This window comes from Sus scrofa, unplaced genomic scaffold (assembly GCF_000003025.6).
Source record: "Sus scrofa isolate TJ Tabasco breed Duroc unplaced genomic scaffold, Sscrofa11.1 Contig1206, whole genome shotgun sequence".
NCBI lineage: Eukaryota > Metazoa > Chordata > Mammalia > Artiodactyla > Suidae > Sus > Sus scrofa.
In genome coordinates this window covers 420524-446927 of record NW_018084833.1, presented here as the reverse complement: position 1 = coordinate 446927, position 26404 = coordinate 420524, and the positions used below count along the sequence as shown (strand labels likewise).

The 26404-nt window shown below is 56.4% G+C and overlaps 3 protein-coding genes across 9 annotated transcripts in view; 1 reads left to right on the top strand and 2 right to left on the bottom strand.

Moving 5' to 3' along the window:
- Positions 1 to 5897, bottom strand: part of PNPLA7 (patatin like phospholipase domain containing 7) — a 61781-nt gene extending 55884 nt beyond the window's left edge. For 4 of the 7 annotated variants that reach the window (XM_021081069.1, XM_021081070.1, XM_021081071.1 and 1 more), the window contains exons 1-6: positions 5601 to 5897; positions 2934 to 3008; positions 2692 to 2779; positions 2251 to 2330; positions 1291 to 1382; positions 972 to 1112 (exon numbers count right to left, since the gene is read on the bottom strand). In XM_021081069.1, the coding sequence (XP_020936728.1) occupies positions 972 to 1112; positions 1291 to 1382; positions 2251 to 2330; positions 2692 to 2779; positions 2934 to 3008; positions 5601 to 5804 (680 nt within the window). In that variant the 5' untranslated portion in view covers positions 5805 to 5897. Of the gene's footprint in view, positions 1 to 971; positions 1113 to 1290; positions 1383 to 2250; positions 2331 to 2691; positions 2780 to 2933; positions 3009 to 4361; positions 4394 to 5600 lie in introns of all 7 variants that reach the window. The other 3 variants (XM_021081072.1, XM_021081074.1, XM_021081075.1) reach the window with 1 other exon arrangement.
- Positions 5898 to 5901: 4 nt separating this feature from the next.
- On the top strand, positions 5902 to 6576 carry MRPL41 (mitochondrial ribosomal protein L41). The gene has a single exon (XM_021081118.1). It carries the CDS (start codon positions 6034 to 6036, stop codon positions 6439 to 6441), a length of 408 nt encoding a protein of 135 aa, XP_020936777.1. The 5' UTR covers positions 5902 to 6033; the 3' UTR covers positions 6442 to 6576.
- Positions 6577 to 8355: 1779 nt separating this feature from the next.
- On the bottom strand, positions 8356 to 26377 carry DPH7 (diphthamide biosynthesis 7). Its single transcript, XM_021081115.1, is given in 11 exon segments — positions 8356 to 8921; positions 17370 to 17542; positions 17748 to 17784; positions 17787 to 17812; positions 17900 to 17969; positions 22140 to 22312; positions 22702 to 22831; positions 23166 to 23257; positions 24426 to 24512; positions 25166 to 25299; positions 25998 to 26377. Coding segments are annotated over 10 exon segments (1251 nt in total). The 5' UTR covers positions 25174 to 25299; positions 25998 to 26377; the 3' UTR covers positions 8356 to 8466.
- Between the last annotated feature and the right edge of the window lie 27 nt (positions 26378 to 26404).

Genomic DNA, 26404 nt, shown 5'->3' with positions numbered 1-26404 from the left:
ACTCTTCCCAGGCGCCAAAGCCATACTGGCTCACCGTGCATGTGCTGATCTGCTTTTATACAAATCTTGAAAGAATGTATCCCTGCTTATCTGATGTTCTTTGTCCTAAGAAGATATAAAACTGGGAGTTCCCTGGTGGATCAGTGGGTTAAGAATCCAGGGTTGTCACTGCTGTGGCTCTGGTCACTGCTGTGGCACAGGTTCAATCCCTGGCCTGGGAACTTCATGCTGCAGGCTTGGCCAAAAAAAAAAATTAAATAAATAAATAAGAGTTCCTGTTGTGGCTCAGCAGGTTAAGAACGTGACTCCCTCAGTGGGTTAAGGATCTGGCATTGCCACAAGCTGTGGCATAGGCCACAGAAATGGCTAAGATCCAGCGTTACTGTGACTGTGGTGTAGGCCGGCAGCTGTAGCTCCAATTCGATTCCTGACCTGGTTACTTCCATATGCCACAGATGCAGCAGTAAAAAGAAAATAAAAATAGGGAGTTCCCTTCGTGGTTAAGGCACCCAACTAGCATCCATGAGGATGCAGGTTTGATCCCTGGCCTTGCTCAGTGGGTTAAGGATCCAGTGTTGCCGTGAGCTGTGGTGTAGGTTGCAGATGCGGCTCGGATTCCATATTGCTATGGCTGTGACTGTGGCTGGCAGCCGTAGTTCTGATTTGACTCCCTAGTCTGGAAACTTCCGTATCCCTTGGGTATGACCCTGAAAAAAAAAGCCTTTGCTGAAAATGAAAATCATGCTTCTCTGGAGCAGTTCCTCAGAGCTTTCTGAAGCACTGTCTTCCAGGCTACAGTCCTCGTCTTGGCTCAAGTCAAACTCTTTTTCATCCCTAGTATACACCGTTTCTCGGTTATTTTCATTGATGAACCCATTCACGGCCACAGGGAAAGGACACCTCGGGCCAGGCTGAGGCTGGTGCCCAGGAGCGCGGCCCATAGCAGGCCTCCCCAGGCCCCCATCTCTTACCGAACGTTTTTCAGCATGTAAAGAACTTCTGAGGGCAGGTGGGAATTCTTCACATCAAACTCCGTGAGGTCGGCCTCCAGCAGGGAGGGCGGCGGCTCCTTTGGCTGCAGGGTTGGGTATTCCTTCTTGAAACGCAGAATCCTACAAAGCAGAGGTACACGCACGTGGAGCAGAAGCCCACGGCGGTTCACAAGCAGCTGGTGTGAGCGCTGTGAACCCACAGCGGGGAAGCCACGGCCAGTGTGATGGCCAGAGGCTCCTTGGTGCCCACTGGAGAGGGTAGCTGGGAACTGATGGGTCTGAAAGCCACTCCTGATACCTCTTGGCCAAAGACAGCACCTTGGTCCTCTTCCTCACCCGCTGCCGGGGGGCGGCCGTGTTCCCCACGAGGGTATTGGGGAGTGTGGTCACCTGCAGAGTGAAAGGGGGAGGCCTAGTCTGGACCCTGTGACCAGCCGGCTCCAGTTCTCAGCCTCTGAGGCAGTCCCAGCCCTCAGGCCTGACACCGGCCGGCGTTGTGGTCCAGTCCTCCCGCCCAGCTGCCCAGGAAACAGGGAGCCATCTTTGGGTGCTGCCCTCACCAGCCGGCTGTGGCCTCACACAGCCCTGGATCTGCGCCCCGTGTCCCCTGTGCCTGGAAGGCCGACACTCCACCTGGCACATGCCGTGACCCGAGCGCCTGCACCAGCCTCCCCATCTGCAAAGTTCTTTGCCCTCCCCACAGTCCAAGCCCACTGGTGCGCCGAACAGTGGTGCTGAGGCCTGCAGAGGGCCTGGCTCCCACGCTGGGGAGTGGCGGCCCCCAGCAGCCGCTGCCCCTTGCTGTCCCTCAGCTCCGCACGGTGCCGGCAGCGCTTGTTGGTGTGTGGTCCCCACGCCTCCTCCTTCCCTCCCACGAGTCCTGGCACCCCAGGACCCCACTCCTGACCTCTGCCTGGGTCCAGCCCCTCTGTGCACAGTCCCTAGCGAGCCTCTCACAAGGGAGCACTTTTGAGAGCGGCACCAGCCTCAGCACTAAGCAGAAGCCCTCTGTCCCACGCACCCCAGGGATACTCCAGGGAGGGGCTTCTGTCCTGTTGCAGCTCATACCTGCCTCATGGGGTGACAGGGCCTCCCTCTCAAATGCTTCAGCCCCGCTGCTCCCTCCCCAGACCAGCCTCGAGCCCCGCTCGGTCCCTGGGCCCAGGCCGGTGGGAGCCACAGCCTCTGCGAGACGAGGGCAGCACCCACGACAGGGCCCTGCCGGAAGGGCGCCGTGGCGGCGCTGCGGCACGAGTACCTTCCTCATGATCTTCCTGCCATAGAACATCACTTTGTCCCGCTTCCGGAACCTGTACTGCGGAGCGGGCTGCGCGTGTCCTGCGAGAGGAGCCAAGGGGCTGCCTAAGCACCTGTGTGCACACCGAGTGCGTCCTGTCCCCTCTGTGTCTCTCAGCGTTGCGTGACACCGCGTGCCAGAGCTGGGACAGACCCACCCAGAGGAAGGGGCATTTCATCACTTCTTGGAAACTAGCGCTGAGAACGTTGGGACAGACTCAAAGCCCATGGACTGACGCGCTCGGCCTCAGCCTGGACAGGCCAGCAGTTTCCAAGCAATGACGTCAAGGGCTTGAGAGCCGCTCCCGGAAGCGCAGCTCACAACACAGGGCGAGGCTCCCACACCTCCCCACCCTTCCGAGCCCTCCTCCCCCCGCCCTAGAGCCAGGGTCTGGATACTCACCAAGTTGGCTGAACTTTCTGTACACAAAGAAGGTGGTGATGCCAATGAGGGCCAGGGCCAGAAGAACTCCAAAGGCAACCCCCACCAGCTGGGTGAGGTCACAGAGAATGCCCATCAGCAAGGCCACCACGAAGCCCATCCCGCCCCCCCAAAGGCCACAACGAAGGACCTGGGGCAGCCACGGCTGGAACAGGCCACGGATCCCAGGACCCCCCATCACCCGGAGCCCTGGAGATGGTTACCATGGTGGACTGGGAATGCTGCTCCATCAGCTGCAGACCCCAAGCCCAGAGGGTGGCCCCCAGATAATAGCCGGCCTGCAGAAGAAGCCTGTAGTCAGGAAGGGCCAGGATGGGCACAGCCCTGGCTTCCCAGGGAGCGAGAACAGAGCTGTGGTCAGGGAGGAAGTCCCCCAGAAAGACCTTCCAGGATGCCGAGGTTCCCCGAGACATCTGCTCAGGAGCCAGGCCACCCACGGGAGTGCTGCACAGGGCCAGCAGCTGTGCTGTGTCGACAACAAATGCTCCGGACATCGCTAATGCATCCGGACCCTAAACCCTGGGCTCTGCTGCTCCTCAGGACGCAAGTCCAGAGGAGCAAGCCTGGCTGCCCTGGGTGGGGAAAGGCCACCTCTCAGGGCCCTCTTGTCACCAACAGGACCATGTGCTGCTGGCCCCAGGGCAGAGAGAAGCCCTAAGGAGCCAAGTGGATTTTGAGGACATTAAACACAGCTCACAGCAGAGAAGGGCTCCCAGGGAAGGAATTCACAGGGCCTTCCGAAGTCCAGACCCCAGGGCGAGAGGAAGGAAGGGAGGAGAGAAAGGCGGAGTGGGATGGTGAGTGGGCAGACGGCTGGGGCAGCTCACACGAGGATGCTGGCTGACCCCCTGGAAGAGGAAAAACTAGCCAAACGAGGAGCCCCGCTCCATTCCTCCTGGTACCCACACACCTTCCACGCAGCCAGGAATAGGACAGAGTGAGGGGAAGGGTCTACACAAGCGCCAAGGATCCAAACAGCCTGACCCACCCTTCGGAGCCAGGATCACACACAGCATTGATGCCAGAAATCCCAGGGACCTCAATGCACTCAGAAAAGCCTTTCAAATCAGAATGCTGCACCAGGCCAAATCAGGAAGTGACCCAGAAAACTCCTGGCCCAGACTGTTGTGCTTGGCTATCAAGGCCACATCCACAGGCGGCAGATGCCCACCTGCCCTCACCTGAGTGTGCCACTGTGAGCTCAACCACCCCCTGGGGGCAGCCAGGGCTGTCCAGGGGAAGGGTCACAGGCGTGCCCCCGGACCTATTTACACAGCCTCTCATGGCTGGGCACCTCAGACTTTCTGGCTTTTTACTGTTGTTTTAATGCGTCTAATTTTCTGGTTTAGGAATAAAGGCCTCTGTGATGTGGCTGAGATGTTCCTAAGTGGAAGCAAAGGGGCTTCCCAAGGGGCCGCAGGACTGACCAGTGTGAGCAAGCGGTGGTAAGAGGAGGGCGGCCCCAGGGGAAGCAAGGGGCGGAGGGGCCCCAGGGCCCCTCCCACAGCCAGGGGGCGCCAAGAAGTTGCCCTGGGACACGTGCTAAAAGGACACTTTCTCCTCATCCAGGAGTGGCCACAAGGGGGAACTGTAAGGCCCGATTTCCTCACGGGGATCCTGGGGTTCTGTACCTCTGGGCCGGCGTCCTCCTCCTGCTCCATGGCTAAAAGCAAAATAAACAGGCAAAGTGAAGAGAGGAGAGACGGGTCGAGGAGCAAAGCAGTGCCTCCAGCCCCTCCCCGCGTTCCTGTCCACGTTAAATCATGTTTCCATTGAGAGGAAAATCCAGACGAAAACAGTGTTCTTCACGAAGAGCAACTCTGTCAAGAAGCAACGGCAGCCACTTCTCCCTCTGTAAGCAGCCGTCGTGTGGCTGGCCAGGAACCAAGAACGGCAGCCTCTCCCAGCCAGTCAAGGGCAAATGTGGGCAGCTGGGCAAAGGGCAGCCAGGAGTTCTGGTGCCACGCAGAGGAGACTGCGGCTGGGGAGGGGCGTGTGGCCACACCGCGGGCTGTGAGCCAGATCGTCCTTGGGGCCTGCGCCCCAGGATTTCCCATTCAGCGCGGCTGAGCCCTGGAGATGGGTGCGCGGGCCCCGGGTGCAGTGAACGTGGGGACCAGCCCTGCACGCCTGGCCTCTGTGCCACGGGGGCAGGAGCCATGTCTGAGGCCTTCACCCTCTGGCTCCAGGCGCCCTCAGCAGGGCCACGACCAGAGAGAAGCGGCTTGTCTCTTCCAAAATCCCACCCCGAGGGTCCGGGAGCCTGTGCTCACTGGTCAGAGGTCCTGGGTCCTCCCTGTCCCCGTGGGGAACTGCCTTCTCGGATGTCTCGGGGACCAGCAGTGCCGTGACCTCAGCTCTGCTGACCAGGCCTGTCTCCCCACGCCGGCCCCCCAGGCTGGCAGGGGACAGAGCTCACGGCCCCAGCACCGGGCTACACACGAGAAGGGCCCTTCCTTGCTCCACCTGCACCGGGTCAGAGGAAGGCGACCAAGCGGGAGAACCGGGGGGCCGGCGGCTGCGGGGTCGGGAGCATCAAGGCTAGGGAGCGGCGGTTGGGAGGGGTTATGGACGTAGGGTTGGAGGGGAGTTAAGGGGTGTCAGGTTGGGGGTGCCGGGGGGAAGGCGTCGGGTTGGGAGCCTCGGGGTTCAGGAGCGTCGAGTTGGGGCCGTCGGGTAGAGGCCGTCGGGGTTGGGAGCGTCGGGTTGAGGAGCGTCGGGGTTGGGGGTGCCCGGTTGGGGCCGTCGGGGCCAAGCGGCCCTGAGGGGCTGGGTACGCGCCAGCGAGGTCTGGGGGAGCGGACGGCTATCCTTCCTCACAGAACGGGACCCCCAGGCCCGCCACCTCAGGGCGCTCGGAGGCGACTCACCGGGACCGCGCGTTCCCGACGCCCGCGCTCCCGTCCCTCCGCCCCGAGGCCCCGCCCACGATTCCCGTCACTCCCCCGAAACCCCGCCCTCGACGTCGGCGCTTCGGACAGCCGCCTCCCGACAACCAGTACTTCGCCTCGAAGCTCCGCCCCCGACGGCCGCGCTCCCGACGCCCCACCCTGACGCGGGATCGCCCCGCGCATTGGCGGGATCCTCGCCGGGCACGCCCCCTCGCAGGGCCGAGGCTGCACATTGGACGCAGCTTAGCCAATCCGAGTTGCTCTTGCTGCGGGGCGGCCCGGGTAGTGCCGGAAGCTGCCGCGGGCGCCGGAAGCGGAGTGTGGCGACTGCGGGGCCCTGGTAGGTGGAGCGGGCGGTGGCCGCGTGGTGTGCGCTAGGCCCGGAGAGCGTTGGCGTTGTGTGGGCCTCGGCATGGGCCTCTTGAGTGGGGCGGCTCGCGCTCTGGTGCGGGGCGCCGACCGGATGAGCAAGTGGACCAGCAAGCGGGGCCCGCGCACCTTCTGCAAGGGCCGTGGCGCCAAGGGCACCGGCTTCCACGGCCGCGACGGGAAGTTCGTGCAGATCAAGGAAATGATCCCAGAGCTGGTGGTTCCCGAGCTGGCCGGCTTCAAGCTCAAGCCCTACGTAAACTACCGCGCCCCAGAAGGCACAGACACTCCCCTGACGGCCAAGCAGCTCTTTCTAGAAACGGCGGCGCCGGCCATCGAGAAGGACTTTAAGGCCGGGACTTTCGACCCTGAGCACCTGGAAAAGTATGGCTTTGAGCCCACGCAGGAAGGCAAGCTCTTCCAACTTTACCCCAAGAACTTCCCGCGCTAGGAGCGGACGAACAGCGGAGGCAGGGTGTGCCTGGGACTGAGCACTTGGACCGGACCGACCCTCTTTGTTGACCCTAGCCTCGGGGTGGCGGGTCGGGAGGCCTGTCCCTCTATTAAAGACTTTAGCTGTTCTGAACTGTTTGTTTTGGGTACTTGGTAATTGCAAAAAGGGAGCATTCAACGTAACAGTTTAGGTTGCATTGACCCAGGCGAAGTTCCTTACCCAACTAAAGGTTCTGGAAAGTAGGCAAGAACACTGGCTTAGAAGTTCTCTTTTGGCTTTGGTTGTCCCTACTGTGGCTTTGGTTTACAGCTGTGGCACAGGTGCCATGCCACATGGTGCTTGGCCAAAAAAAAAAAAAAAAGAAAACCCGTGGCTTAGCTTGCAGGAGGAAGAGAATTCACAAGGCAGATGGAGGTTAATTTAGCTCCCAGATCCTTTGCCCCAGGGAACAATCCATGAGCATATTTATGAGTTCCAAAGAAACTAATTTGGGGAAATCAGGTGAAACCATCCCCCTTGGGGCAAAGCTAAAGATGTAGTTTGTGACAAAACTAGGCTTCCCATAGTATCCTATAGTCTTTTCTCCTTGTTTGCTTGTTTCAGTGCATGATCCTTCAGATTCTAATTCTCATATTTAATTGACCCTTAAGTTAAATATCCTAAAATCGGACTTCTTGTCATGGTGCTGTGGATACAAATCCGACTAGGAACCATGAGGTTGCAGGTTCGATCCCTGACCTCGCTCAGTGAGTTGTGTAGGTTGAAGATCTGGCTCGGATCCCTGCATTGCTGTGGCTGTGGTGTAGGCTAGCAGCTGCAGCTCCAATTAGACCCCTAGCCTGGGAACCTCCATATACCATGGGTGCGGCCCTATAAAGACAAAAGACAAAAAAATAAACAAATATCCTAAAATAAACTCCAGAAGAAAGTTCATTGACACATTTGGACCTGTACTGGCACGTAGCGTTATATCAAAAGAAAGTACAGCTGAGCCATGGAGGACCTCCCTTGTGGCTTGGTGGGTTAAGGATCTGGTGTTGACACTGCTATGGCTGGGGTTTGACCCCTGGCCTCAGGACAGTCAAAAATAAAAACGTAATAAAGTCAAGGGAAGGGGTTGGTGGTTTCTGACTCGGGACACCCGTGTGCCCTGTCCGTGGGCACTGCGGCGCTGACAAAGGCCGAAGTGGCCTGTACTTCACCCTCCACTCCTCCAGAGATGGGAAGAAACTCATCCGCGGGCGTCAGGTCCGTCACAAACAGTTAAGTTCCTGGAGTTAGACTGCGTCCGGGTTCGAAAGCTGCTTGGTTTACTGGAGCCTCAGTGAGGAAATGTGACTAACACACCGCGTGACTCAGAACATTCCCAGCTGAGGGTGCACTAAAGCGACTCGGCATATACACACCTGAGTTCCCGCTGTGGTTTCTCTGAGGTTTCGGGTTCAATCCCTAGCCTCCCTCAGTGGGTGAAGGATCCGGCGTTGCCATGAGCTGTGGTGTAGGTCACAGACGTGGCTCGGATCTGGCCTTGCTGTGGCTCTACGGCTCCAATTAGACCCCTAGCCTGGGATCCTCCATATGCCATGGTGTGGCCCTAAAAAGGACAAATGACAAAAAAAACAAACAAAAGAACAAGTACACACTTCATTCGCTTGTCTGCACAGGAGGCTATACAAGCATTTAAGTAAGTGTGATGAAATGAACGTCAAAAACATAAGAAACCATTAGGTTAGAGCAGGGAACCATGCCCGCCCCCCCAGCAGCACCGAAGCCCAGAGCAAAGACCCTCTGCAGCCACAGAAGAACCGTTTTGAAGGGCCCTAGCAGGTACGATGTATTTAAGAGAGGCCAACAGCTTTTCTGACTGGCCACACGGTAGACGCCATGAGAAACGTGCACGCAGCAAGCATCTCAGTGAGATGGTCTGGGGACACTTTATTCTCAGGAGAGGTGAGGCTGTGCTCTTGGCTTTGTTTGTGGAAATGATCTTTTGATCTCAAACCAAGCAACTTCCTCCCAAGCTCAACTGTTCTCCCACTGCCAGAAGCGGAGACAGTGATCATAGAAGGAGCAAGTGGCTAGCAGGCTGATGTCAGAGCCGGCTGCCTCCGGGGGGTGGTCACAGCCACAGGCCTCGATCCGCGAGGGGAGCGGCCGGCCGCCGTTCTTCGCCACAGCTGTGAGCAGCTGGAGAGGAGCCTTCAGCTCGTCTCCACTCTGGAGCTTGGTGCCACCCTCTCCGTCACTGGCCACTAAATGATCCAAAGAGGGTGCTGGCGGCTGGCCCTCAGCCTTCAGGGTACAGACCGGATCTGCTGTTTTGGCTCCTGGGTCCCTGCAGGGAAGGGACCCTTTGCTGAATGACGGCGGGGTCTGTGGGAGACGGTGGAAGTGGAGCCAGGCCCAGTCGACCCCATACAGCAGCGAGTTGGGCAGGGTGTGGGACAGAGAGACTGTACAGGCCTCCCGCTTCTCCTCTGGAGCAAGACAGGAGGACAGGAGAAACAGAACGAGAAACAGAACGTTATCCCAGGGTTCATCCCATCACCCTCAGCCAGTGGGCCCAGCCCACCGGCCCACCCGCAGAACGGGAATCGGCCAAGAGCAAATACTTGTCACACACAGGGCTGTTGAGACGGGGACAGGACAGGAAAGCACAGGCCTTCATCCTGCAGTGAGCACGCAGTGTACCCGAGAGGAGGCAGCCCGCCCCGCAGAGCTCCTCGCCAAGGACTCGCAAAGCCAAGAACAAAGGAGTCAGCAGGGAGGCTGGATGGAAGGGGGACGTGCGAAACACGCTCGTGCGAAGCACAGCGGTGGAGAGCCTGCCGCGTGCGAGGACCTGCAGACAGGTGGACGTGGCTGAGGAGTCACCAGCTGGAAGGCCCAAGGGCCGGCACTCGGTCTGCAGCCAGCCTGGAGGCTGCGACACCCGGATGGGGCCACGCGGCCTCCCAAGTGCGGGGATCGCGAGTCACTCTGAATCCTGACAGGAATGGCGACGAGGAAAGGCTGACGGCAGGTGGGATCAAGAAACCAGCCAAGACGACGACCACGGTGCTGGAGACCTACTAGCCGCTACTCCCAACGCAGGCGTGGCCTGAGCAGAGGCGGCTCCAGGGAGGAGCTGGACGCAGACACACACACCGGCCACACCGAGGAAGGAAGCTCCCAGAAGACTGCCCATGCCCCCAATGTGACCGCCCGTGCCCTCAGTGTGACCGCCATGCCCTCAGTGTGACCGCCATGCCCCCAATGTGACCGCCCGTGCCCTCAGTGCGACCGCTGGGACTGTGAGGGTCCATGACAGGCTTGTGCCCAACAACCACCGGCAGCACCGGCTCAGGCCCAGGCCCCGCGTGGACACAGCAGTCTCAATGCTGCCCAGCACCTGACATGGCTGGCGCAGCAGGGCTGCTGCTCAGGCGCACGTGGAGCATGAACCGAACCTGCAGGCAGCAAGTGACAGGAAGCTCCACGCAGTGGAGACAGGTAGAAACAGTACAAGCAGCACTGTGACCACAGCAATAACAGGTACTAACACCCTCCAAACGTAAGTGCTTCGCCTAGGGGTTCCTATCATAGCACAGCGGTTAACAAATCCGACTAGGAACCATGAGGTTGCGGGTTCGGTCCCTGCCCTTGCTCAGTGGGTTAACGATCCAGCGTTGCCGTGAGCTGTGGTGTAGGCTGCAGACGCGGCTCAGAACTTTGTTGCTGTGGCTCTGGTGTAGGCCGGTGGCTACAGCTCCAATTCGACCCCTAGCCTGGGAACCTCCCTATGCCACGGGAGCGGCCCAAGAAATGGCAAAAAGACCAAAAAAAAAAAAAAAAAAAAAAGATGACTTCTTTACACATCTTTAGGCAAATCAATTTCAAAATGTTATGAAATGAACGACCGCCTAGGAAAATAGGGTTCACCAAAACTGACCCCAGCAGAGACATAATGCCTAACCAAACCAATTTCCAAGGGAAAATGTAGAGAAAGTTAACAAGAAACTATCACTCAAAAATCCATCAGGCCTGAGTGCCCCTGTGGTGCAGCAGGATTGGCTGGGCCAGCATGAAGCTTCCATCCCCGGCCGGGACGCGGACAGCGGGTGAAAGGATCCCACATCGCTGCTGCAGCAACTGTAGGTCACGAGTAGTCTGATCAATGACGAAACTGACAGAAACAATTTTTTAAAATTTGTGAGATAGCACAATATGAAATGACCATCCCCCCAAAACAGAAGCTTTCAAATACTCTGACAATATCCAGTTAGAAGATACAATGAAAGAGAAAACTCCACTTACAATAGCAACACAAAAGCTAAATTACTTAGGAATAAAGCTAACAAGCAATGTACCTAGACACAGAGGAGTGAGAGCCGGAAGCCTCTCAAAGATACAAAGCAGATGGGGGCAAATGGAAAGCCATCCCCTTTCTTGAATAAAATGACCCCAGATGGTAAATAAGCCAGCTGTTAATTGGTATCTAATGCAATCCCTAGTTAAAAAAAAAAAAGGAGTTCCCGGCGTGGCACAGTGGTTAACGAATCCGACTAGGAACCATGAGGTGGCGGGTTCGGTCCCTGCCCTTGCTCAGTGGGTTAACGATCCGGTGTTGCCGTGGGCTGTGGTGTAGGTTGCAGACGCGGCTCGGATCCAGCGTTACTGTGGCTCTGGTGTAGGCTGGCAGCTACAGTTCCGATTGGACCCCTAGCCTGGGAACCTCCATGTGCCTCGGAAGTGGCCCAAGAAGTGGCAAAAAGACAAAAAAAAAAAAAAAAAAAAAAAAAAAAAGCTGTTTTCCTGGGACAAGCAAAGCGGACACCCAAGTTCAAATACTGGAATAGTCAGCAAGTCTTTGAAAAAGAAGAGCCAGAGGCGGCCGTTACACATGCACCACAGAGTTTCCACCATCAAAGAAGCTGCTGCCAACACATGAAGACAGAGCCCCTGGGAGGACAGCCCAAGTCCACCTGAAAAGTGCATATGCCCGAGACGCGGCATCTCGGTTCACTAGGGCGGATGTGGAGGGACTTTCCATAAGCTGGTGTTGAGGTCGTGGCACACGCCACACGGAGGAACACGGGTCCAACTAAAAGGTGAAACCGTACAGGTCCTAGGAGAAAACGCTGGTGAACTCTATGCCCTGGATGTGGGAGGGAGAAGGCTGCATTTTTTTTTTTTTAACTTTTGCATTTCTTTTTAGTGCCACACCGGCAGCACACGGAAGTTTCCAGGTTAGGGCTTCAACGGAGGCTGCAGCTGATGGCCTGCACCACAGCCACAGCAACACCAGATCCAAGCCGCATCTGCAAGCTATGCTGCAGGCCGCAGCAATGCCAGATCCTTAACTCGCTGAGCCACAATGGGAGGTCCAGGGAAAAGATTTTTATTTTATTTTTTTTTTGCCTTTTGTCTTTTTAGGGCTGCACCCACGGCATATGAAGATTCCCAGGCTAGGGGTCCAATCAGAACTACAGCCGCCTGCCTACACCACCGACACAGCAACTCGGGATCCGAGCCGTGTCTGCGACCTACACCATAGCTCACGGCAGCACTGGATCCTTAACCCACTGAATGAGGCCAGGGATTGAACCTGCAACTTCATGGTTCCTAGTCAGATTTGTTTCCGCTGCGCCATAACGGGAACTCTGGGAAAGGCTTTTTAAATCTAAAATCTAGACTTGGAATTTCACTGTGGCAGAGTGGGTTAAGGATCCAGCACAGGTCACAGCTGAAGCTCAGATGTGATCCCTGACTGGGGAACTTCCATATGCCACAGGAGCAGCCAAAAAAAAAAAAAAAAAAAAAAAAAAAACTCAACTTCATGAAAAAAAAATCTTTAACTTTGATTACATTTTTAAAAAACTTTTGCATGGGGTAAAAAAACACTACAGGCAAAAAAAAAAAAAAATCAAGACAACAAACAGAAAAAAAAATATTTCCAATGTAAACCTGAGATAAAGGGCTAATGTCACTAATACAAAAGAATTCTTTAAACCAAGGGAGACAAAGACTGAGCAGAAGCCAGAGAGAAAAACAGGCAAAAGATAGACAAAGGTAATTCACAAAAAATAAAATATAAAACCAGCCCTTCAACAATTAGAGATATGCAAATTCAAACTGCTTTGAGAGGTCACTTCACACTTATCAGATGCAAAACTCCCAAAGCTGGGAGACAAACTTAGCCAGGCTGCAGGAAGCAGGCATTCTCACAGGTGTCTGCGAGATAACAATATTAGACACATACTGGTCCTTCGACCCTGCAATCCCGCCTCTAGGCAGTGACCCTGAAGATACACCGCCAACGAAACAAAATATACATGAAGCATTGTTTGTAACGATAAAATACTGGAGGAGGGAGTCCCCTTGTGGTGCAGTGGGTTAAGGATCTGGCATTGTCACTGCTGTGACTCCAGTTACAGCCGTGGCATGGGTTCAGTCCCTGGCCCAGGAACCTCCACATGCTGTGGGCGTGGTCAAATAAACATTTAAAAAATATGAAAATAATCTATACACACACAGAAAATTGGAAGAGAGAAACTATAGTATACCCACAAAATGGAGTGATGTATAACTTAAAAACAAACAAACAAGGAAGCTCTCTAAAAACCAGTATGGAACGATTTCCAGGATGTATTTTAAAAGTGAAATAAACACAATATGAAAGAGTAAATATAGAAAGAAGTATGGATATACAGAGAAACACACATGCCTATATTTGTAAAAAGATACACGACTGTAACAAAACCCTAAAGAAATGGGTTTTCTGCAGGAGGTGAGTGGGAAAGAGGGAAGAAAGGGCCGATATTCTTCTGAGCACTTTTTAACATAATTTTAATTTCTAGAACATCGTTCATGTTTTTACACATTAAGAAAGAAAAATGAGGAGTTCCCATCATGGCTCAGCAGTTAACGAACCTAAGATCTATGAGGATGTGGGTTTGATCCCTGGCTTCGCACAGTGGGTTAAGGATCTGGCGTTGCCGTAGCTGTGGTGTAGACCAGCAGCTGCAGCTCTGATTCGACCCCTAGCCTGGGAACGTCCATATGCTGTGGGTGTGGCCTTAAAAAAAAAAAGAGAGAAGAAAAAAGAAAAACTTAATCAATGAGGATGAAGAAAAACATCCTTTTAAGAAAGAGAGACAGGAGTTGCTGCTGTGGCACCACGGGATAGGCGGCGTCTTAGGAGCCCTGGGACACGGCCCGAGGCCCAGCACAGTGAGTTAAGGATCCAGTGTTGCCGCAGCTGCGAAAGGTCGCAACTATGGCTCGGATCAGATCCCTGGCCCCGGATTTCCAAAAAAGAAATCCCCAGGGCAGCCAAAAAAGAAAAGAGAGAAAGAGAGAAAAATGATCCTAATTGTACTTCAAATACAATTACCACGCAGAAAAAAAGCCCCTGCCAAGTAACTTCTGAACACAGGACTTTGACTAAATCAAACCGATGTAGCCAAGGGAACTGCGGGAGCAATTCCGCATCACTGAAACCTGCAGGGCTGCTGCTGGTTTGAACCAGCGGTGATCAGTGAGGGTGAACGTGTCCTGGGAGCCGGGAAGACGCCCAGAACGCGGGCGGCAAGAGAACCCTGGGGCTGGAATGACTCGGGGGGTCACTCTGGCCTCGGGTTCTAAATGCACACACACACACAGCACGGGGCACACACGTATACAAACATAACGCACACAAACGTGCACGTTCACAGAGACGTGCATACACACATGCGTTAGCCTGCATGCACACACAGACTCCACGCACACAGAGACACGTGTGAACACAGCCACACCCTGCAGATCCCACAGGTTCGCTTCTGGGCACAACGACAGTGGAATACTGCAGTACGACAAATCACACCAATTGTCTGGTTTCCCAACGGACTGAAAAGTTATACTCACACCAAACGGTAGCATACAGTAAGTGTGCTACAGCATCGTGTTTTTAAGAAGTGTATTTAAAAAAGACTTTATTGCTAAAGCATGATAAGCATCATCAGCCTTCAGCAAGGAGGTGGAGGGTTTTGAAGTATTTTGAGAATTACTAAAATGGGACAAGAGATATGTGAGCAAACGCTGTCGGAAAAATGGAGCCAACAGATGTGCTCGACACGGGCTCACCACGAATCTCCAATCTGCAGAAATGCTGTGTCTGTAACACACCACAGGGCGAGGTGAGCTGCTCACACGGCACCCGCCGCTACAGGCACACCTGGTAACCAGGTCTTGGACTCTGAACAACACTCAGCACTACGGGGATCCAGGCCTTCCTGGAGATGCAGCTGGTCCCAGGCATGGAGGGCGAGACACGAAGTGAACCTGCAGCACGCCGGGCAGAGAGCAAGGCAATGCAGCGGGCCCGCCCCGTCCACGGACACTGAGGACGGAAAACCGCGACTCTCAATTGTACCGGGGATGACAAAACAGAAAATCCAAAGCCCAGAACCAAACCAAAACAGAACAAAAACCCTGCGATTCTCAGTGGGTTGGACCTGCAGGTTCAGAACCCTGGGATACAGAGGGCTAACTGCACCCAGAACCCAGGAGGACACACGGGGGGACACCACGCCACCACAGACAGCGTCAAGGGCGCCCATGGAAACTGGGACAGTGAGCCCCTACAGCGAGCTGTGGTTCTGCACCCATGGCTCCACAGCAGCTGCAGACTGAAAACAGCCAGAGGCAAATTCCAGAAAGCAAGCTGTGAGTATGCCGCCTCCACAACTACTTCCAGAGTGCGGACTGGGTGTCTACCACTGACAGCAGAGCGTGGGCTTCGCAGCACGGTCATCAACACTCGAAAGACGACTAAAGCGTCGAGGGTGAGCTTAGTTTACATGCAAAGACCACATCGTTTCACGCCAGGGACCTGGTACCTGCAGGGAGTCCTGGCACCCACCCCTGCAGGTACCCAGGTATGTGGAGAGTAAATACATAAAAACAGACAGACATGGGCGTTCCTGTCCTGGCACAGCGGAAACAAACCCGACTAGGAACCATGAGGTTGCAGGTTCGATCCCTGCCCTTGCTCAGTGGGTTAAGGATCTGGCATTGCCATGAGCTGTGGCGTAGGGCGCAGACGTGGCTCAGATCCTGAGTTACTGTGGCTGTGGTGTAGGCCGGCAGCCACAGCCCCAATTAGACCCCTAGCCTGGGATCCTCCATATGCCACAGGTGTGGCTCTAAAAGGACAAAAAAAAAAAAAAAAAAGGAAAAAAGAAACTGACAGACACGAGGAAAAAGAAAGCGCTTCCTTATAAAAGAATGCTAATAAAAAATGAAGAATCTAATAGTTAGAAAATCACAATTTTGCAATTACAGTAATAATTTACTCAGGCAAGAATCATCAATGGATTCAGCGAAACGCTGGTGAGAAACATAGGTTCAAAGACTCCGACCACAGACCCTGAGTGACGACAAAGGGGAAACAGGGCCTTCCCAGGGAAGAAACCCACGGGAGACAAGCTCCACCATTAGGTCACATCGCCATTAGCAGTAAACGGACAAAGCAGCACATGTGACTCCTGAGCCCACAGAGGAGGGCGGAATGTCACTGCTGTGGTCCTGGCCACAGCACACAGCACAGGCGAACACACTCCGGATGCAAAGCTGTGAGCAGAAAGCAATGAGCACCTGCGAGGGGCCCTCCTGGTGCCAGATGAGACGGGCTGCAGAGAGGCGCCGAAGGAAGGTAGCAGAGGGACCCCTGTGCCGGTCACGGGTCAGCGCGCCAGGAGAGCGCCCGTGTGAGCCTCCCACATCTCCGGCCGCAGCCGTGAGACCTCTGCCACAAAAACAGACAGAAATCAGGGAGCAGACAGACACCATTCAACAAGAGCAGAAACGACTTTCAGGGAGGAACAGCCAGACAGAGACGGCTAAGCAAGGCTTCGAACGGACACTGCAGGGCCCTCTGCCCAGGGTGCCGGAACACACACTCCGCTCAGAGGCAGCGGGGGCCTCCCGGACAGACCATAGGCCAGGCCACAAACGCGTTCCGATAAACCTAAAAGGAACCCACGGTGGAAGAAAATTAGAAGTCAGCCACAGAGAGAAATTTAGGATGCTTGCACAGATGTGGAAATCAAACCCACGCTCTAGACAACGCCTGCGTCAGGAAGAAATCACCAGGGCGGCTGGACGAAAGCGCCTCACGCAGGCTCAGGGGACGCTCAGAGGAGAACGCCCCACCCTCGATGCCCACGGGACAGAGAAGGCTGCAGACCCTTCCCCGGGAACCGGGACGGCGCTGACCCAGGGGCGAGAGTCGGCGCCGAGACGGAGGCCCAAGGGCCCGGGAGGAAGCCCCTGAGAGCCGCTGCGGGAGGAGACTGGCCTTGCAGCCACGACGGGAAGGCCGTGCGGCCTACAGCCCTCTCCATGCACCAAGGAGAGGCCGGGAGATCTGGGGGGACGCGGGGGAAGAGCAGGCACCAGGGGTTTAAGAAAAGAAAACACGCCCCGGTCCTGACAGTGAGCGTTACCGGCTAGAGAAAGGTGCAGGTTCGCCTGCGATCCCGAGGGCTCCCGCAGTGCCAGCCTGTGCAGGGGGCTGCCCCTGGTCAGGCAGGGCTGGCCTCTGCCCAGATGGCGGGCCGAAGGAGGAGGGCACCGCGTCTGGGACGTGAGACCACAGAGGAGGCAGCCTTGGCCGAAGGTGGGGCAGGGACGGCTGTGCAAGCGCCCAGCACCGACGCTCCCGAGGAGAGGGGCCAACAGGGCCAGAAAACCGCGGCGTGCAGCAGGAAGCCACACAGCTGAGGCGCCAGGGTGGCGCCACGGGTTGAGAGGGCATGCTTGACACTGAGATTCTGCAATTGGCAGCGTTAGGAGTCACGGCGAGGCCTGGGGGTGAGCCTGGGAAGAAGAGCTCAGCGGAGCAAGGGGCAGGAAGCTGGGGGCCCCCACCCCAGGCCCGGCCGCCGCGGGTCCCCACTCACCTATTGCCTTTTGGCAGTTGAGGATCTTAAAGCCACTGTGCATACACGCAGCCAGGAGCAGGTGGTGGTGGAAAGGGTGCCACTTGAGCCTCCACACCCCGCCCTGCACAGGCACGTCTGTGAACGGCTCCTTCATGCTCCGAGTGTCCCAAAGTAGAACGTGCTCGTCATAGCTGAAAGGCATCGGTCACAGGGGGCGCGCACCACAGTAACGCCCGCTCCGCAAGGCCCGGAGCCCAGAGCACCGCCCACCAGGACGGGGCCCCTTCCCGAACCCCAGCCCCTGCGCTCTGGCTTGAGGCTTGGCCCAGCCGAAGAGCACACAGGTCAGCCGGCGCAAGGACAGGAAGGGACAGGTGCAGACCCCAGGGGACTCACCTCCCCGTGGCCAGGATGTTCTCCCGATGGGGGCTACTTGGATGCTGCACACGCCCATGGAGTGTCTGCAGGCAGAGGGCAAGGCCTGAGCAGGGCCCCTCTGCCAGTGGAAGCCCGCGGAGGGGGCGAGCGCTGGCCCCTTGAGGATTTACCTCCTGCTCGTGAACACGGGGGTGCTGGGCAGCCTGGTGTCCCAGCCTCTCAGAAGGCCATCGTCCCCACCTGCGTGCAGACAGCGAGGCTCACTGCCAACCGAAGGCACCGACGAGGAAGGGGCCGTCCCTCAGGGACGGGATTCGTGTCTGGGAGGAGATGCTCCCGCGTGCCTCTTCCTTGCCGCGAGCTGCCGCCACGCAGAACCCCAAAGACAACCCCCCAGAAAGAGTCGCCCCTCAGACACCGGCAGAGAGGAAGGGAAAGACTGAGGCTACGCCCGCAGGAAAAAGGCGGACGCGGAAGCTACAGGCAGAATGATCAGGTCACAGGTGACTCACCCTTCAGGCTCCTGACTGCCAGGAATAAGAACTGATGCGTCAAAGAGCTCTGAACAAGGAGCTCCCATGTGGCTCAGCAGCTTAAGAACCAACTAGGATCCACGAGGACACAGGCTCGATCCCTGGCCTCCCTCTGTGGGTTAAGGATCCAGTGTTGTCATGAGCTGTGGTGAATCTGAAGGTGCAGCTTGGATCCCATGTTGCTGTGGCTGTGGTACAGGCCAAGAGCTGCAACTCTGATTCGACCCCTAGCCTGGAAACTTCCATATGCTGCAGGTGCGGCCTTAAAGAGAAACATTTTAAATTAAAAAGAAAAAAAGAGTTCTGAACAAGACCTGCATGCAGGAGGCATCGGACAGGGAGGGTTTTTTAAAGTTCTGGGAAGCTACGGAACACTTCCAAGTGTCTTAAAGGGAAACACCGTCTGTTTTCTCTCCAGGGCTGCACCTGCAGCACACGGCAGGTCCCGGGCCAGGGCCGTTATGAGCTGCAGCTGCCGGCTGACAGCACAGCCACAGCAACGCGGGATCTGAGCCTCGTTGGCAACCTACACCACAGCTCACAACAATGCCGGATCCTTCATCTACGGAGCAAGGCCAGGGATTGAATCTGCATCCTCACGGGTACTAGTCAGGTTCATTACTGCTGAGTCACAATGGGAACTCCTAGGATCACATAGTTAATGCTTATCGCCCCCTGAGAGAGGCTCCTTTCTGGATTACTTGCTGTCACACCCTTCAACAGTCTCGGGGAAGGACAGATATGTAATCTGAGCTTTCACTTGTGGGTTAGTTCCACCTTGAGGCTTAGCAAATTCATACCAAGGGCATAGTAGGGCAGTAATTTAACAGTTGGAGACTAATGCACTCAACGCATGTCTACTGAGCACCTACTATGTGCCAAGCACTGTTCCAGAGGGTTGGGAGCCTGGGAGAATAAGACAGACGGAAGCCCCTGCTTCCACTGAGCTTCCATCACGAGGGAGGGGAACAGCGACCACGGAGTGTAATGTGTACTGATAAGCGTGACACCCACAGCAGGCGACAAGTGCTCGGGAAAGAAAAAGGGTAGAGCAAGCTGAGGGGGTCCGGGGTGACGCGGGCAGGTGCAGGCTGTCCTGTTTCAGAGCCCGGTGAGTCTGAAGAGCTGTGAGTAGCCAGCATGGCCAGAATGACAGGCGCGCACAGCAGAAGAGAAGGTTGTGAGAGCAGGAGGAACAGCCAGGGTGCGGGGCCTTGCAGGCCACAGGGAGGGCTCTGGCTTTGGCTCAGAGTGGAGTGGAGCTGTTGTAGAGCACTGAACAGAAGAATGATGCTTTCTGACGTGTTTTAAAATATAAGAGGGAGTTCCCGTCGTGGCCCAGCGGAAACGAATCTGACTAGTATCCATGAGGACGCAGGTTCGATCCCTGGCCTCGCTCAGTGGGTTAAGGATCCGGCATTGCTGTGGCTGTGGTGTAGGCTGGCAGCTAGAGCTCGGATTCAACCCTCAGTCTGGGAACCTCCATATGCCACAGGTGCGGCCCTAAAAAGACAAAAAAAAAAAAAAAAGACAACGACGACCAAGGGTAAGAGGAGCCCTGTTGCGAAGGTGTGGGTACAGACTGCGGGGCGAGGGCAAGGGCTGGTGTGTCACGCAGCTGAGTGAGGAGAAGGGCTTGGGCAGGCGGGAAGGCTGTCTTGTGCGAAGGGTGAGCGGAGGCTCTCCTGGCGGAGCACACGTGGGGTGGAAAAGAAAGAGGAGAAACCCATGTGTCAAAAAACCTATAACCCGGTTTTCTTTACAAAGAATGGCAGCTCACATTTGAGGCTCAGCCACAGGCTCAGGGCCGGGATGGACCGATTCTGCGGCCCCCGTGGTCGCAGGTCGCAGCTGTTGCTGTCACAGGCATCTGCGGCGCGCCGCTGAGCACCTGTGGATGGCTGTGCGGGTGGATGGACGGATGGAAGGGTTATGGGTGGGTGGGTGGGTGGGGGACGGTGGTGTGCTCAGGCCTGTGCATTTTGTTTTGGCTTTTGCTCCTTTCGGCTCCTCTGTAGGCCTCGCTCTGCAGCCTTTCCTGCCTTCCTTCAAGCACCATGACCACGTCTTGGGGTTGCTTTCATTTTCTTTGTTTTTAGGGCTGCACTTGAGGCATATGGAAACTCCCAGGCTAGGAGTGCAGCCCTAAAAAGACAAGAAGCACCTGCGATCGTCACGAGGATGAGCACAGGGTGCCGTGAGAATGAGCGTGGAGGACGGAAGCTGCCAGTTTGTTTGTGTCTTTCCTTCTTTCTTCCTTTTTCTTACAGCCACACATGTGACCCACGGAGGTTCCCAGGCTAGGGGCTGAATTGGAGCTGTAGCTGCCGGCCTACACCACAGCCACAGCCACACCAGACTGGGCCACATCTGAGACCACAGCTCACGGCAATGCCAGATCCTTAACCCACGGAGTGGGGCCAGGGATTGAACCTGCGTCCTGATGGATACTATGTCAGGTTCTTTACCCACTGAGCCACAGTGGAACTCCCTGCACAGCATCTCAAAAGACGAGGGTTTAGCTGAGCTCTGCCCGAAAAGCAGAATTAAAAAAAATTAAACTGAGGCATTCCTACCACGGCTCAGGAGTAATGAACCCAACTAGTGTCCTTGAGGACTCCCCTGGCCTCACTCAGTGGGTTAAGGACCCGTGTTGCCACGAACTGTGTAGGTCACAGATGCGACTCAGATCCTGCATTGCTCTGGCTGTGGCGTAGGCCGGCAGGTGCAGCACTGATTTGACCTCTGGCCTGGGAACGTCCATAGGCTGCATGTGCGGCCCTAAAAAGCAAACAAACAAACAAAAATTAGCCTGAGATTGGAGAGCACGTGGACTGGAAAGGGTTGCAAACAAACGCAGGCTGTCGCTCCGTGACAAGCGGAGAGCGAGCAAGGGGGCTGACGTGGGCCACCAAACCCTGTCCTGGGGTCAGGACACGAAGGGAGGTGCAAGGCTGGGGGCTAAGGGTCAGCTGGAGACCCTCAGAGTGAGCCTGGGAGCAGCCGGGCAGGAGCTCTGGGCAAAGGCAGTCCTTTCTGGAAGCGAGGCAGCCACTGAGGCCAGGGAAGCGACAGCACAGCGTGAGAAGCGGATCCAGACAGAGGCCAGAGGCCAGCGAAGGCTTTGGTGCCGGGGAAGGGGCCGCAGAGCAGAAGGGGGAGCTACCGGGAAGAAGCAGTCTGTCTAGGCGCGGGCCAGACAACCAGGGACAAGGACAAGCCGGGAGGGCGGGGCCGGGCTCCGAGGGAGGGGCCCTGACAGCACCTCCGGACAGGCCAGCGGAACAGCCCTGCCCAGAGCTGGCGGTGGCACCAGCACGCTGCCAGCAACTGGATGCAGGAGACCAGAGCCCGGCTCTCCCCTCTGGCTCCGCAAACCCAGTGGCTCCTCTTTGGTCTCCTCCCCAAGCCATGGGCCCTCCCACCATGACTTCTCTTTGCCTGGAAAAGGGGTGACCGCGCCCCCCTCACTCCAAGAGCCCCCCTCACCTACACACCCCTCACTCCCACGGCCCCCCCTCACTCCCACGGCCCCCCACTCCCAGGGCACCAGCAGAGCAGGGGTATCTGACTGGATTTCTGCACTGAGTGCCAGGGTCCAACACCCAGGGCACCAAAGGTGGGGCGCTCACAGGAGCTGCTCCAGCACCGGGGGTGGTGTCACCTGAAACCTCGCAAGGCCTGCAGCAGAAACCTGTGCTCCGCTGTCCGAGAAACAGCCAAGTGATGAATGCTGACCTCAGCCTTCGCCCCAGAAAACACAGCATCCATTCAGGGCCTTCCAGACCCAATGTGTCCAGAATCAGCCCCCGACTCAGACCTCGCCTGCCCGCCCCCTGGCCAGTCATCAGAGAGGGGACAGCCCGCCAGTGCTCACCTGAATACACGGTCTCCGTCTGCCAGTAATTGAAAGCAGCAATCCAGGCCTCAAAGTGATGGGCCTGCCACGTGGCCACATGCTGCAGTCCTGGCCCGGCCTCGCTCACCTGCAAGAGGTGCAGCCGTCCGCTGGAGTCGCTGCTGATGATTTTCAAGGGCTGGTCACTGGCCCTGGACACGGGGAACCAATGGAGAGATCGGGCCGGAATTGATTCACTGACGCAGACTCGCCATCTCCTCCAGTTCTCAGGTAACACTTCACGCCCCCAGACACGTCACAGAGGGGCTTCCACGGACCTGACGTGCGCACAAGCCTCTCAAGAGGCCTGCCTGGGCAGAGAGCTAAGCTACCATGAGCTTGTCATAGTGCACCAGGATTAGCATCTCCCGACGAAAACACTACTGCATTTTCTTTCTTTCTCTCTCTCTCTCTCTCTCTCTCTTTCTTTCTTTTGGTCATGTTTGGCACCCCCATGGCATATGGAGCTCACAGGCCAGGGATCAGATTGGAACCACAGTCTCAGCCTTCGCTGCAGCTGTGGCAATGCCGGTTCCCTCACCCACTGCGTCCCAGCGGCTCCCACGACGCAGGGGATCCTGTTGCGCCACAGCAAGGGCTTCCCCACTTTCTTTCTAGAAGGGGACTGGCAGCGATATTCCCAGGCCACACAAGGCGGCTTTCATTCTCTCCTGCATGAAAACAGGAAGGGGGAGTTCCTGTGGCGGCTCAATGGTTAATGAATCCGATTAGGAACCATGACGTTGCAGGTTCGATCCCTGGCCTTGCTCAGTGGGTTAAGGATCCGGCGTTGCCATGAGCTGTGGTGTCGGTCTTAGATGTGGCTCCGATCCCACATTGCTGTGGCTCTGGCGTAGGCCGGTGGCTTCAGCTCTGATGGGACCCCTGGCCTGGGAACTCTATATGCTGCGGGAGTGGCCCTAGAAAAGGCAAAAAGACAACAAAAAACAAACAAACGAGAAACAGGAAGGGACCCTCAGAGGAAAGACCAATGCCAGCCCTCACCTTCCAGCTTTCCCAGTGGACCAGTCCAAGGACAGGGCCAGACACTGCTTCTCCAGGGCAAAGCGGGAGAACAGCTGGAGGAGGAAAGTGTTCTGCCAGAGAGAAAGGAACACAATTCCAGGGACTCAGCCCCGGGACGCCGCGGAGATGGTTCCTCTGGTCCAGCTTTGCCATCGTTCTCTCATCTGTTCCGCAAAGCGCGTGCTCACTCACAGCCGGACCAGAGGACGCTGCAGCACTGCGCCCTGTCCCCAGGAGCTCCCACACCCGAAGGACTTCCCACATGTGTGACCTCAGGGGTAGCAGGTCTGTGCTTCCTGGAGCCCTGGCTGTCCACGCGCTCCCAGAGCCCATCTCGGCACCTGCACAGGCTCGAGGAAGGCCTGGTGCAGGCGCCCCAGCGCCCCAGGCCTCCAGAGTCTCTGGCATGTTCTTTCTCCAGGAACAGAGACAACTCCGTTTAAAAACCACAGCCAGCCACTGTTCGCCTTTCCGAGACCCATGTCAGTTTTACCATCTCAGCAACCTAGACAGTGCTGAACGCTAGCAACAGGCTCCTCTCTTGGCTTTCCCTGCTCCGTCTCGAACCCTGGTTCTGGGCCCATGGGCCTCAGCTATGTCTTGCCTCAGTCCTAACACACGGCTGCTGCTCTCCGCTGGCCTGAAGCAAGGCCCTTTCCCACATGAGCTCTCAGCTGCCGTGAACCCAAGGCCAGCAGGAACGCTGCTCCAACCCCCTCGCAGCACATGCAGGAGTGTGTGTCCCCACCAGGGCCAGGGCACCCGCTCCGTGCCTCCTGTTCCCTCCCTCAGCCGACACTGAGATGGGTCCTCTTGCAAAGGCACGGCACAGGGTCACTGCCAGGTGTTTGGGAAGACACACACAGAAACTGTGTGCTGTCCTAGTTATCGACAAGAAATACCACTGTCAGCCAGGAAGTCCACTGCTCTTCCTAGCCCCAGCAGCATCAACGCAACAGTGCAGCTCTGGGCTTTCCCTACAGGACTTTCAGGTCCACTGAAGGTAAATGACCGGCCTGTCACTTCAGTCCTTCTGCTGGTGACACATAAGGTCTCTTCCTCTTGGAGTTAGATGCAAAACCCATCCAACTTAAAATAGACTGTGTGCTACCTTAGAGGATAAAGTTCACCAACGAGCAGAACTATCCTGGAAGAATGCTTCTATCAACACACCCTCCCTCCCAAACCCTCTGTCCAGGTTCCTACCACCCTCCACACGGCCTGGCTCTAGTCACTGACCTCGGATTGCACCAAGCGAGCAGTTCTATGGACCCGCCAGCATCTGCCACGCCCAAGAGGGCGTGGCCAGCCACCTGACTGTGACACCTGAGGAGAGAACATAGGAGCCAGGAAGAGCAGAGGATGTGCCCAGAACACAGCAGAGCACGATGCACCCCAGGAGCTTGTTGTCTAGGTTTCAGCTCCAAAACCGGGTTGGGGCCTACAATTTTGTTGCAACAAGATTCCCCAATTTATTGGAGTTCCCGTCGTGGCTCAGTGGTTAACGAATCCGACTAGGAACCATGAGGTTGCAGGTTCGATCCCTGGTCTCGATCAGTGGGTTAAGGATCCGGCGCTGCCGTGAGCTGTGGTGTAGGTTGCAGACAAGGCTCAGATCCTGTGTTGCTGTGGCTGTTCCCTAGCCTGGGAACCTCCATATGCTGCGGGAACGCCCAAAAAATGGTAAAAAAAAAAAAAAAAAAAAAAAAAAAAAAAGATTCCTCAATTTATGAAGCAGAAAACTAGCATCACTTCACAGGACAGAAACTTCAGGGCTCAGAAACTTAAAATGGAAACAAGCCCCCAAGCCTGGAGCATCCTCCAGGCATCACCAAGTGGGCAGGACAAGACAACAAGGAAACAAACCCAAAGTTCAGGCTTCCCCCCTCTTGTCGATGCTGCCAGGCATCAGGCTCCCGACTCAACACACAGGTACCCACGACGATTCCAAAGAAGGGGAATGGTTATCAAAGCTGTACCATTTCATGTCCAGGATGGCATCAGTATCTCTTCTCTGGACCTCAACCAGCGGGCAAGCAGAGCTGTCCTCATTGAAGCTATACAGGTAGAGACGACCTAAACGGATCTGAGGCTCGTCAACATCCAGTCCACTCTACAAAAAATGCACGTGTTCACTGATTCCCTTCACAGCCACCGAGGAACCCAAGGGATGGGAAAAGTGACTGAGACAAAGGAGAGGTTTGCCCAGGCGCCAGAATTCTGCCTGGAAGCAGCACCCCTGATATTCTGAGCTGGAGAAGTCTCTTCTCTTGGATGTGATGAATGAATAGGTGGGTAAGGGTCCTGAGGGACCCCTCTAAAGGGCAAAAGGGGAGCTATGGTTAGGGTCCCCACAGGACCCGGTTTGCCTGGGACAGTCCTGCCTTAGGCTTGTGGCTCCAGTGACAACTTTCACTCTTAAAAGTGTCCTGGTTTGGGTCCGCATAGATACCCTCAAGAGATGAGGTATAGCTCCTCCGAAACCCCATTTTTCTCTTTACTTTGGCCATTATCCATGAGCTTAAGCCATGCCTGCAGAGATGACATCCTGCGTTCAGGATGCAGTTTCTAATCTACGTTTTGGCCACTAGGCCAACGTCGCATCTGCTTTTCCTTTTCAGGAAGACCTTCGCTTTTCAGCCTCCCCCTGCTGAGGATCAGGGTGGTCTCTCAACGCTTGTGGTCAGTTCTGCCTCTCAGGAACCTTTTCTTGCCTTTCTTAAGGGACGACTTCCATCCTGGGGCCTCAGCTGTTCGGGAAATGCCACCTGGCGGTGGCAGGCCTGCACGCCCCCGGCGCAAACCGCGCACCTTGCTCACCGGGTCAGCAGGCTGGTCGTCCGGCTTCTGCAGCTGGTAGGTGCCGCACACTAGCAAGTGCCTGCAGCCTTCCAGCGGGCACCACTCCACCGAGTCCGCGGTGTACTCTGTGTCCACCGCCTGCAACAGCCGGACGCGACTGCTGGCCGCCCAGCACTCGGAGGAGGAGGACGTCGCAGTCACAGGGGTGGCGGACACCGGGAGGAGGCGTGAAGAAGCCAGCTTGAAAACGGGGTGGTAAGCCCGGCAAGGCAGACAGCACAGCCCAGGGCTGCGGGGCACGTTCCACTTCCGCCGTCTCCCCACTACTCCTTCCGGGGCGGGACTTCCGGTCTCCCGTTGCCACTCCGCAAGAGGCCGGGCTCCCGCGCCCCCTGTCGGCGGACCTTAGAGGGCCC

Excerpts from the sequence above, each read along its gene's own strand:
- MRPL41 (XM_021081118.1), top strand. The coding sequence starts at position 6,034 with ATGGGCCTCTTGAGTGGGGCGGCTCGCGCTCTGGTGCGGGGCGCCGAC.